The sequence below is a fragment of the Mobula birostris genome, chromosome 7 (assembly GCF_030028105.1).
Source record: "Mobula birostris isolate sMobBir1 chromosome 7, sMobBir1.hap1, whole genome shotgun sequence".
NCBI lineage: Eukaryota > Metazoa > Chordata > Chondrichthyes > Myliobatiformes > Myliobatidae > Mobula > Mobula birostris.
Window position 1 is genome coordinate 1,230,684 of NC_092376.1, and position 13,255 is coordinate 1,243,938.

At 48.1% G+C, this 13,255-nt stretch overlaps 1 protein-coding gene across 1 annotated transcript in view; it reads left to right on the forward strand.

The window, feature by feature from the left end:
• LOC140200632 (dynein heavy chain domain-containing protein 1) overlaps nucleotides 1-13,255 on the forward strand; it is a 234,934-nt gene that overhangs the window by 81,780 nt on the left and 139,899 nt on the right. The window contains exons 11-13 of the mRNA XM_072264203.1: nucleotides 1,493-1,731; nucleotides 10,605-10,848; nucleotides 11,861-12,018. Of these exons, the coding sequence (XP_072120304.1) occupies nucleotides 1,493-1,731; nucleotides 10,605-10,848; nucleotides 11,861-12,018 (641 nt within the window). The remainder of the gene's footprint in view (nucleotides 1-1,492; nucleotides 1,732-10,604; nucleotides 10,849-11,860; nucleotides 12,019-13,255) is intronic.

A 13,255-nucleotide genomic window follows, 5' to 3' on the forward strand; every position in this document is an offset into this window, starting at 1 on the left:
CCTGTGGATGTTCCCGATGGGGAGGGACGCGTCCGTGATGTATTGGACTGAGTCCTGTGGATGTTCCCGATGGGAGGGACGCGTCCGTGATGTATTGGACTGAGTCCTGTGGATGTCCCCGAGGGGGAGGGACGCGTCCGTAATGTATTGGACTGAGTCCTGTGGATGTCTCCGAGGTGGAGGGACGCATCCGTGATGTATTGGACTGAGTCCTGTGGATGTCTCCGAGGTGGAGGGACGCATCCGTGATGTATTGGACTGAGTCCTGTGGATGTCCCCGAGGGGGAGGGACGTGTCCGTGATGTATTGGACTGAGTCCTGTGGATGTCCCCGAGGGGGAGGGACGCGTCCATATGTATTGGACTGAGTCCTGTGGATGTCCCCGAGGGGGAGGGATGTGTCTGGATGGACTGAGTCCTGTGGATGTTCCCGATGGGGAGGGATATGTCTGGATGGACTGAGTCCTGTGGATGTTCCCGATGGGGAGGGACGTGTCCGTGATGTATTTGACTGAGTCCTGTGGATGTTCCCGATGGGGAGGGACGTGTCCGTGATGTATTGGTCTGAGTCCTGTGGATGTTCCCGATGGGGAGGGACGCGTCCGTGATGTATTGGACTGAGTCCTGTGGATGTCCCCGAGGGGGAGGGACGCGTCCGTGATGTATTGGACTGAGTCCTGTGGATGTCCCCGAGGGGGAGGGACGCGTCAGTGATGTATTGGACTGAGTCCTGTGGATGTCCCCGAGGGGGAGGGACGCGTCCGTGATGTATTGGACTGAGTCCTGTGGATGTCCCCGAGGGGGAGGGACGCGTCCGTGATGTATTGGACTGAGTCCTGTGGATGTCCCCGAGGGGGAGGGACGCGTCCGTGATGTATTGGACTGAGTCCTGTGGGTGTCCCCGAGGGGGAGGGACGCGTCCGTGATGTATTGGACTGAGTCCTGTGGATGTCCCCGAGGGGGAGGGATGTGTCTGGATGGACTGAGTCCTGTGGATATTCCCGATGGGGAGGGATGTGTCCCGATGGACTGAGTCCTGTGGATATTCCCGATGGGGAGGGATGTGTCCGTGATATATTGGACTGAGTCCTGTGGATATTCCCGATGGGGAGGGATGTGTCTGGATGGACTGAGTCCTGTGGATATTCCCGATGGGGAGGGATGTGTCCGTGATGTATTGGACTGAGTCCTGTGGATATTCCCGATGGGGAGGGATGTGTCCGTGATGTATTGGACTGAGTCCTGTGGATATTCCCGATGGGGAGGGATGTGTCCGTGATGTATTGGACTGAGTCCTGTGGATATTCCCGATGGGGAGGGATGTGTCTCGATGGACTGAGTCCTGTGGATATTCCCGATGGGGAGGGATGTGTCCGTGATGTATTGGACTGAGTCCTGTGGATATTCCCGATGGGGAGGGATGTGTCCATGATGTATTGGACTGAGTCCTCCGCTCTCTTCAGCCTCTTACTTTCCTGTACTGGTGTTTGCAGGTTCTCGAGCCACGGTGACCAGATTTGGTGACACGACGAAGCCACTGGACTCTAAACATTTCTGCTCCCTCCCCATAAAATTGGTGTTGCGCTGTGACCAGGATGACAAGGGGCTGCGTGTCAGCGGAGAACCTCTGCGACAGCACCTCTACCCGCTGTCCAGCAGTCTGCTGAGTGCAATACTCAGCTCCGACCTGGGACTGACGAGGGCCCTCAAGACACAACAGCAGTTGATTGAGGTGAGGACTGGGGGAAAGCATCACATAACCAGGCGGCATTTCTCTGGACTAGATCTGTCCTGCCCAGGTTGGACCCTCACAAAGTAAGAGCCTATTGCATCACAGCATGAATAAAAGGTAGACTGACTGGCAATAAAGGGGGCCTGCAACTGCAGGCAGACATCGAGTTAAATTGTACCACAGAGACAAAATTCAAAAGGGTGAAGAATCCAGGACTGAAGGTGTTGTATTTAAATGTGCGTAGCATTCAAAACAAGCTGGACAAACTTGCGGCATACTTAGAGATTGGTCGGTATGATGTTGTGGGCATCACTGAATCATGACTGAGAGAAGGTCATAGTTGGCAGCTTAATATCAAAGGTGTATTGAAAGGACAGGCAGGAAAGCACAGGCGGTGGTGCGGTCTGTTGGTGAGAGATGGAATTGCATCTTTAGAAAGATGTGACATAGGGTCAGAGAGTCTGTGTGGGTGGAGTTAAGGAACTACAAGGGTTAAAAAAAAAATTATGGGAATAATATATAGGCCTCCAAATAGTAGCCAAGATGTGGGGTTGAGATTGCAAAGGGAGCTGGAAAAGGCATGTAATAAGGGTAATGACACTATTGTAATGGAGGACTTCGATATGCAAGAGGGTTGGGGAAATCAGGTTGGTGTCACATTGCAAGAGAGGGAATTTATTGAATGTCATTGAGATCGCTTTTTAGAGCAGCTACTTGGAGAAAGACTATCTAAAATTGGATGTTGTGTAATAGGACATAGAACATAGAATAGTACAGCACAGTACAGGCCCTTCGGCTCACAATGTTGTGCCGACCCTTAAACCCTGCCTCCCACATAACCCCCACCTTAAATTCCTCCATATACCTGTCTAGTAGTCTCTTAAATTTCACTAGTGTATCTGCCTCCACCACTGACTCAGGCAGTGCATTCCACGCACCAATCACTGTCTGAGTGAAAAACCTTCCTCTAATATCCCCCTTGAACTTCCCACCCCTTACCTTAAAGCCATGTACTCTTGTATTGAGCAGTGGTGCCCTGGGGAAGAGGCGCTGGCTATCCACTCTATCTAACCCAGTTCTTATCAGGGAGCTTAACGTAAAGTAACCCCTAGGTGACAATGATCGTAATATAGAAACATAGAAAGCTTACAGCACAATACAGGCCCTTCAGCCCACAAAGCTGTGCCAAACATGTCCTTACCTTAGAAATTATCTAGGGTTACACATAACCCTCTATTTTTCTAAGCTACATGTACCTGTCCAGGAGTCTCTAAAAAGACCCTATTGTATCTGCCTTCACCACCGTCGTCGGCAGCCCATTCCATGCACTCACCACACTCTGCGTAAAAAAACTTACCCCTGATATCTCCTCTGTACCTACTCCCCAGCACCTTAAACCTTTGCCCTCTCGTGCTAGCCATTTCAGCCCTGGGAAAAAACCTCTGACTATCCACACAATCAATGCCTCTCATCATCTTATACACCTATATCAGGTCACCTCTCATCCTCCGCCACTCCAAGGAAAAAAGGCAGAGTTCATTCAGCCTATTCTCATAAGGCATGCTCCCCAATCCAGGCAACATCCTTGTAAATCTCCTCTGCACCCTTTCTATGGTTTCCACATCCTTCCTGTAGTGAGGCGACCAGAACTGAGCACAGTACTCCACGTAGGGCCTGACCAGGGTCCTATATAGCTGCAACATTACCTCTCGGCTCTTAAACTCAATCCCACGATTGATGAAAGCCGATGCACCATATGCTTTCTTAACCACAGAGTCAACCTACGCAGCAGCTTTGAGTGTCCTGTGGACTCGGACCCCAAGATCCCTCTGATCCTCCACACTGCCAAGAGTCTTGCCATTAATACTATATTCTGCCATCATATTTGACCACCAAAATGAACCACCTCACACTTATCTGGGTTGAACTCCATCTGCCACTTCTCAGCCCAGTTTTGCATCCTGTCAATGTCCTGCTGTAACCTCTGACAGCCCTCTACACTGTCCACAATACCCCCAACCTTTGTGTCATCAGCAAATTTACTAACCCATCCCTCCACTTCCTCATCCAGGTCATTTATAAAAATCACAAAGAGAAGGGGTCCCAGCACAGATCCCTGAGGCACTACACTGGTCACCGACCTCCATGCAGAATATGCCCGTCTGCAACCACTCTTTGCCTTCTGTAGGCAAGCCAGTTCTGGATCCACAAAGCAATGTCCCCTTGGATCCCATGCCTCCTTACTTTCTCAATAAGCCTTGCATAGGGTACCTTATCAAATGCCTTGCTGAAATCCATATATACTACATCTACTGCTCTACCAACATCAATGTGTTCAGTCACATCCTCAAAAATTTCAATCAGGCTCGTTAGGCACAAACCTGCCTTTAACAAAGCCATGCTGACTATTCCTAATCATATTATGCCTCTCCAAGTGTTCATAAATCCTGCCTCTCAAGATCTTCTCCATCAACTTACCAACCACTGCAGTAAGACTCACTGGTCTATAATTTCCTGGGCTATCTCCACTCCCTTTCTTGAATAAGGGAACAACATCCGCAACCCGCCAATTCTCCGGAACCTCTTCCGTCCCCATTGATGATGCAAAGATCATCGCCAGAGGCTCAGCAATCTCCTCCCTCGCCTCCTACAGTAGCCTGGTCTCATCCGGTCCTGCTGACTTATCCAACTTGATGCTTTCCAAAAGCTCCAGCATGTCCTCTTTCTTAATATCTACATGCTCAAGCTTTTCAGTCCACTGTAAGTCATCCCTACAATCACCAAGATCCTTTTCCGTAGTGAATACTGAAGCAAAGTACTCATTAAGTACCTCCGCTATCTCCTCTGGTTCCCTACACACTTTTCCACTGTCACACTTGATTGGTCCTATTCTCTCATGTCTTACACTCTTGCTCTTCACATACTTGTAGAATGCCTTGGGGTTTTCCTTAATCCTGCTTGCAAGGCCTTCTCATGGCCCCTTCTGGCTCTCCTAATTTCTTTCTTAAACTCTAGCCTTATAATCTTCTAGATCTCTATCACTACCAAGTTTTTTCAATCTTTTGTAAGCTCTTCTTTTCTTCTTGACTTGATTTACAACAGCCTTTGTACACCATGGTTCCTGTACCCTACCATCCTTTCCCTACCTCATTGGAACGTACCTACGCAGAACCCCACGCCAATATCCCCTGAATATTTGCCACATTTCTTCCGTACATTTCACTGAGAACATCTGCTTCCAACTTCCTGCCTGATAGCTTCATATTTCAACTTACTCCAATTAAATGCTTTCCTAACTTGTCTGTTCCTATCTCTCTCCAATGCTATGGTAAAGGAGATAGAATTATGATCACCATCTCCAAAATGCTCTCCCACTGAGAGACCTGACACCTGACACCTGACGAGGTTAATTTCCCAATACCAGGTCAAGTACAGCCTCTCCTCTTGTAGGCTTATCTACATATTGTGTCAAGAAACCTTCCTGAACACACCTAACAAACTCCACCCCATCTAAACCCCTCGCTCTAGGAACATGCCAATCGATATTTGGGAAATTAAAATCTCCCACCACGACAACCCTGTTATTATTACACCTTTCCAGAATCTGTCTCCCTGTCTGCTCCTCGATATCCCTGTTACTATTGGGTGGTCTATAAAAAAATGCCCAGTAGAGTTATTGACCCCTTCCTGTTTCTAACTTCCACCCACAGAGACTCCGTGGACAACCCCTCCATGACTGTCTCCTTTTCTGCAGCCGTGATACTATCTCTGATCAACAGTGCCACACCCCCACCTCTTTTGCCTCCCCCCCCTATTCTTTCTGAAACATCTAAAGCCTGGCACTTGAAGTAGCCATTCCTGCCCCTGAGCCATCCAGGTCTCTGTAATGGCCACAACATCATAGCTCCAAGTGCTGATCCACGCTCTCATCTGTAATATGATTGAATTCATAGTGCAGTATGAGAGGGAGATGCATAGGTCACATGTCTCCCCTTCATGGAGTTCGGTGACCAGTGGTGTTCCGCAGGGGTCTGTTCTGGGACCCCTCCTCTTTGTGATTTTTATAAATGGGGGTGTTGTGGATAATCTGGAGGGTTGTCAGAGGTTACATCAGGACATTGATAGGATGCAGAACTGGGCTGAGAAGTGGCAGATGGACTTCAACCCAGATAAGTGTGAAGTGGTTCATTTTGGTAGGTGAAATTTGAAGCTAGAATATAATATTAATGTTAAGACTCTTGGCAGTGTGGAGGATCAGAGGGATCTTGGGGTCCGTGTTCATAGGACACTCAAAGCTGCTGCACAGGTTGACAGTGTTGTTAAGAAGGCGTATGGTGTGTTGGCCTTCGTCAGCCATGGGACTGAGTTCAAGAGCCGTGAGGTAATGTTACAGCTATATAGGACCCTGGTCAGACCCCACTTGGAGTACTGTGCTCAGTTCTGGTCACCTCACTACAGGAAGGATGTGGATACTACAGAGAGAGTGCAGAGGAGATTTACAAGGATTTTGGCTGGATTGGAAAGAATGCCTCACGAGAATAGGTTGAGTGAACTTGGTCTTTTCTCCTTGGAGTGACGGAGGATGAGCGGTGACCTGATAGGGGTGTATAAGATGATGAGAGGCATTGATCGTGTGGCTAGCCAGAGGCTAACACGAAGGGGCATGGTATTAAGGTGCTTGGAAATAGGTACCGAGGGGATGTCAGGGGTAAGTTTTTCACACAGAGGTGTGAGTGTGTGGAATGCACTGCCAGTGACGGTGGTGGAAGCAGATACAATAGGATCTTTTAAGAGCCTCTTAGATAGGTACATGGAGCTTAGAAAAATAGGGGGCTATTTGCTAGGCAAATTCTCGGCAGTTGCTAGAGTAGGTTACATGGTCGGCACAACATTGTGGGCCGAAGGGCCTGTAGTGTGCTGTAAATATCTGTGCTATGTATCAGTATCGCAATGGAATAAAGGAAATTTCTGGGACATGAGAGAGGAGCTTGCCCAGGTGGATTGGAGGGGGATCCCGATGGGGATGACGGGAGAGCAGAGATTGCTGAAGTTTCTGGGAATAGCTCAGAAGGTGCAGGAGAGATATGTTCCACAGATGAAGTTGTTCTCAAATGGCAGGGCTAGGCAACTAGGGCTGAAAAGGGAAGTTAAGGACTGCATAAAAGCTAAGGAAAGGGCATATAAGGGAACAAAAGTGAGTGGGAAGTTGGATGATTGGGAAGCTTTTAAAATCCAACAAAAGGCAACTAAAAAAGCTATAAGAAAGGAAAAGATGAAATATGAGGGCATATTTAATATAAAATAGTAATATGTAACATTTTTCAGTTATATAAAGAATAAAAGGGAGATGAGAGTTGATCACTGGAAAATGATGCTGGTGAGGTAGTAATGGGGGACAAAGAAATGGCAGATGAACTTAATAAATACTTTGCTTCAGTCTTCACTGTAGAAGACACTAGCAGTGTGCCAGAGGTCCGAGAGTGTCAGGGAGCAGGAGTGAGTGCCATTGCCATTACAAAGGAAAAAGTGCAAGGCAAACTGAAAGGTCTTAGGTGGATAAGTCTCCTGGGCCAGATGGACTACATCTCAGAGTCCTGATTGAGGTTGCGGAAGAGATAACGGATGCGTTGGTCATGATCTTTCAAGAATCACTCAATTCTGGCATGGACCTACAAATATCACTCCACTCTTTAAGAAGGGAGGAAGACAAAAGGGAAGAAATTATAGGCCAATTAGCTTAACCTCAGTGGTTGGGAAAGTGTTGGAATCCATTATTAAGGATGTTTCGGGGTACTGGGAGACTAATGATGAAATAAGTCAAAGTCAGCATGGTTTCTGTAAAGGGAAATCTTGCCTGACAAATCTGTCTAAATTCTTCAAGGAAGTAACAAGTAGGGTGGACAAAGGAGAGGTAGTAGATGTCATTTATTTAGATTTTCAGAAGGCACTTGATAAGTTGCCTCACATGAGGCCGCTTAACAAGATAAAATCCTATGGTGCTCAGGAAAGATACTGGCATGGATAGAGGAATGGCTGACAGGCAGGAGGCAGCAAATGGAAATAAAAGGAGACTTTTCTGGTTGGCTGCCAGTGACTAGTGGTGTTCCTCAGGAGTCAGTATTCGGACCGCTACTTTTCACATAGTTTGTCAGTAATTTAGATAATGGAATTGATGGTTTTGTGGCAAAGTTTGCAGATGATACGAAGATAGGTGGAGGGGTAGGTAGTGCTGAGGAAGCAATGTGATTGCAGCAGGACTTAGAGAAATTAAAAGTATGGACAAAAAGAGCGGCAGATGGAATACAGTGTTGAGAAATATATGATAATACATTTTGGTAAAATGAACAATAGTGCAGACTATTATCTAAATGGGGAGAAGGTTCAAACATCAGGGGTGCAGAGGGACTTGAGAGTCCTCGTGCAAGACTCCCAGAAGATTAATTTACAGGTTGATTCTGTGGTAAAGAAGGCAAATACAATGTTGGCATTTATTTCAAGGGGACTAGAATATAAAAACAAGGAGATAATGCTGCGCCTTTATAAGACACTAGTCAGGCTGCACTTAGAGTACTGTCAACAGTTTTGGGCTCCTTATCACAGAAAGGATGGGTTACCACTGAAGAGAGTCCAGAGGAGGTTCACGATGATGATTCCAGGAATGAAGGGGTTAACATATGAGGAATGTTTGGCAGCTTTGGGCCTGTACTCACTGGAATTCAGAAGAATGCTTGGGGATCTCATTGAAACCTACCAAATGTTGAAAGAACTAGGTAAGGTGGATGTGGAGAGGATGTTTCCTGTGGTGGGGGTATCCAGAACTAGAGGGCACAGCCTCAAAATTAAGGGGTGACCTTTTAGAACAGCAGTAACGAGGATTTTTTTTTAGCCAATGAGTGGTGGATCCATGGAATGCTGTGCCACAGACTGCAGTGGAGGCCGGTCAAAGCGTAAGTTGATAGATTGATTGGGCTGGGCATCAAGGGATATGGTGAGAGGCAGGTGTATGGGGTTGAGTGGGATCCAGGATCAGCCATGATGGAATGGTGGAGCAGACTCGATGGCCTCATTCTGCTCCTATGTCTTATGGTATTTTGGTCTGTTCGTGTTGGCTGCCAGTGTTTAGTGGTATTCCACAGGGGTCAGTGCTGGGAATGCTTCTTTTTACATTATGCGTCAATGATTTGGATGACAGAATTGGTGGCTTTCTGACCAAGTTTGTGGATGAAAGGAAGATAGATGGAGGGGCAGGTAGTGTTAAGGAAGCAGAGATTTTGCAGAAGGATTTAGACAGATTGTGATAATGGGCAAAGAAGTGGCAGATGGAATATAGTATGGAAAAACATCTGGTCATACACTTTGGTAGAAGAATAAAGACAAAGTCTTTTCTAAATGGGGAGAAATTTTAAAAATCAGAGGTACAAAGGGACTTGGGAGTCCTTGTGCAGGATTCCGTAAAGGTTAACTTGCAGGTTGAGTCGATAGTGAGGAAGGCAACTACAATTTTAGCATTCAGTTAAAGCGGACTAGAATATACTGCAGACATCCCACCTCTCCTGGAAGTTCTGGGAGTCTCCCGCATATTGATAGTGGCTCCCTGACGCTCGAAGATTATATACAGTATACCAGAAATCGATTTTTTTGAGAGCGAGAGCGAGCACCCTGATTGGTCTCCCTTTGTGCTACGTAGACCTATCAGTTTTCTCTGTGGGTGGGCTTTACAGTCGACCTCAAAAATAATGATAGTGTTGCTCGCTGCACTGTTTGCAACAGGGACTTTTCTATTGCCCATGGTGGGTTAAAATGTAAACGACATGTTGAGGTGAGTCTAACAGGTGTCATTCATTCATTAGCATAGCTAACGCTATTTAAACTAGCTGGCTAGCTGCCAAGGATGCTCTATTGATGTCCTACGTGATGAGGCCAAACTCCCTGTGGACTTGCTTAAAGTTGTAATAGAATAAAAAAAAACACTCCTTGATAACATAATACAAGTGCATATTTTAATGTCACTTTTTCTGCATATACACAACTTGGTTTACAGATTAGACAAAATCACTAAACGAAGTATTACATACACCCTTGGAGGTCGACCGGGTGGGGGGGGGGTTGCTACCTCCCTGAAGTGAGTTTTCGTAGGGTGGGATGTCTGATAATGCTGAGGCTTATAAAGCATTGGTCAGACCTCAGTTTTGAGCCCCTTATCTCAGAGAGGATGTGCTGTTATTGGAGAGGGTCCAGAGGAGGTTCATGAGAAAGATTCCGGGAATCAAAGGGTTAATGTATGAGGAGTGTTTTGGCTCTGAGCCTGTACTCAATGCGGTGTAAAAGAATAGCCGGGGAGATCTCATTGAAACCTATTGAATATGAAAGGGCTAGATCGAGTGGTTGTGGAGACCATGCTCCCTATAGTGTGGGAGTCTAGGAACAGGGGGCACAGCCTCAGAATAGAAGGATGTCCATTTAGAAAAGAGATGAGAAGAATTTTTTTAGCCAGGTGGTAGAGAGTCTGTAGAGTTCGTTGCTACAGACAGTAGTGGAGGCCGAGGCATTGGGTATATTTAAAGGGGCAGAGTGTCCGTGGGCTGAAGGAATTGAATTGAATTGACTTTATTGCTTACATCCTTTATAGATATGAGGAGTAAAAATCTTTACATTACACCTCCGTTCAAATGTGGAATGATAGTAATTTATAATAAATGTTATGTACAACAGGATAGCATAAACATACAGTTGCGTCAGCATGAATTAAGCAGTCTGATGGCCTGGTGGAAGAGGAGAGGATTCTGTGAGGCTTGGCGTGGGCCTAGGCTGTGCCTGGAGTCGTTGCCCGCAGGGAGTGGGCTAGGTTTCACAGCGATTCTATTTTCTCTCAGGATTCCCTGAAGGAGACACTCAAGTTCCGAATCTGCAAAATCTGGCTGCTGGAAACACTCCAAGTGATCCGAGAATGGGATATGACGGCTGTGGAACAGATGTACAGCTGGAGACCGGAGCAGTTCCAAGAACTTATTGCCAGGCTGAGAAGGTGGGAGGGCCGGGCAAGGAGGGTGGGCCCAATGCTGGTCTGCAAGAACCGCCTGCTGGTGTTGGACTGTACCTACGTTCAGCATGAGATGGGTAGGTACACACACACCCACACAGCCGTCTCACACTGTGCGTGAGAGAGTTCTCTCACACCCACCCACACATCTGTACACACTCACCCTCACAGCCGTCTCACACTGTGCGTGAGAGAGGTCTCTCACACTCTCTAACACATCTGTACACACCCACCCACACAGCCGTCTCACACTGTGCGTGAGAGAGTTCTCACACACCCACCCACACGTCTGTACACACTCACCCTCACAGCCGTCTCACACTGTGCGTGAGAGAGGTCTCACACACTCTCTAACACAACTGTGTCAGTGCCACAAGGAATTGCTCTTACTCACTGTCCCTTCTTCGGCTGTCCATCGATTTCGATGTTGACTGTATACACGCCTTGCACAGTAATCCAACAGACAGTGTCGTGCCCCCACCATACAGTCTCTCTGGGATTCCAGATCTGATGCTAAGTGGTACACAGGAGTGTAACAGACTTAGCGGATAAGGAAGTTGCCCCGCAGTGACAACTAACTAGTCTCGCGATGCCGTCCGTTGTCCAGCACTCTGGTTCCTCCGCATGTCACCAAGGTGGCTGTACCATTGACCCTTTTGGATTCATCTGCCACAGACATCATCAGACACCCTGGTGCCAGCGTCCTCTTTGGGTGCAACCTTTGCATGAAGGGGCACAACCTACAAAGTAGCAAAGGCATGCTTACCTCCTTGACTTAGCTAGCCACGATCCTACCACTAGATCTAGTCCAGTAGTATACCGATGGAACATCACCTTCACGGCTCGGTTAGACCTGCCAGAGACCGAATCTCCACTGTACTTTGCTGATGTCTGGCCAGTGTCACTCCTATACCTCAGTGAGGCACCAAGGTAGGATTTTGTCACAAGGGATTTCTCACACAACCATCTCACACTGCTACCTGATTGATCTCTCACTCACTTCTCTGCCGTGTCAGCAGCAGCACGGATACAGCTGTGAGTGACACTGGATGGTTGCAATCCTCAGCCAGTGCCTGTGTCCTGTTGCAGTTCCTGCGCTGGTGTCGATGCTGCAGCAGATCCTGCAGGTACTGAAGGACAAGGTGGACTGTCTGCTCTCCCAACTCACCACTGACCTCAGCACGGCTATCGTACGCCTTCAGGAGAAACCGGACGACACCATCACCTTCGGCTCGTTTATAAGCACGGTAAACCCACATCCAGTGCAGCCCGTGAGGCAGGGAATCCCAGGAGATAGCTTAGGGCACACCCAGACACCCCAAAAGCCCTCACCTCAAACTCCCAAACCCCTCACTCTGAAACCCTCAAAACCCTCACCTGAACTTGTTGGAAGAGGTACAGTCAACGTTTCAGGCCGAGACAAAGGGTCTCGGCCTGAAACGTCGACTGTACCTCTTCCTATAGATGCTGCCTGGCCTGCTGCATTACACCAGCAATTTTTTTTATGTGTGCTGCTTGAAATTCCAGCATCTGCAGATTTCCTCGTGCCTGAACTTGTTATAAGGTGTGTGTTGATGGCAGACCCAAATGCAAGATACAGACACTGAAGTACTAGGAACAGGACTAGGGTTATCAAGATAGCAAGGTGACGCTGGACGTTGACACAGACCCTGGACGAGACTTGGATTCAGGGCCTGGGCTAGGACTTGGACTGGAAATACGAGACCCGGACAGGGAACCAGGAATGAGGAGCCTGGACTAGGAACTCGGAACTCCGGAACCAGAGCCTGGACAAGGACCGGGAACCTGGGTCTTGGTTGGGACTCGGAACCAGAACCCAGATCTAGGCTAGGATTCGGGACTAGGATCCTGGCAAGGACAGGATGTGGCTACAGGGCAGGACGAGGTACTCCAGCACAGGATGAGGTACCCCATCACAGGGCAAGGAATCCTCAACACTGGGCTGGGAGAGGAACCGGAACTAGATGAGGACACGAAGGTCAGATTTGGACAGGGCTGGAACATGGCGCCTGGACTTGGTCTTGGAACACAGGAACACAGAGCCTAGGACATGGACTGGACGCTCAGAGCCTAGGACGTGGACTGGACGAGGTACTCCAGGACAGGACGAAGCGCTTGGGTACGGAGCCGGGACTCCTCCTTGGAGAGCAGGGCCAGGACCCTTTCTAGGACGCAGGGCCAAGATGACTGCCAAGGACACTTGCTGAGGGACTCCTGGACTGGGTGAGGGACATGGACAGGATGAGAACACAAAGCTTTGACTTGGACAGGACTGGAACATGGCACCTGGAACTTGGAACACAGAACACAGAGCAGGACCCATCCTTGGGAGCAGGACCTAGGGCCAGGATTCTTCTTTGACATGGACACTCAACACGGGGACGCAAAGAGATAGATCCAAACTCAATGATGGTTAGTTTCTTATCTTGGCATGGGAAGGCTCCGGACTCACTCCAGCAGTTG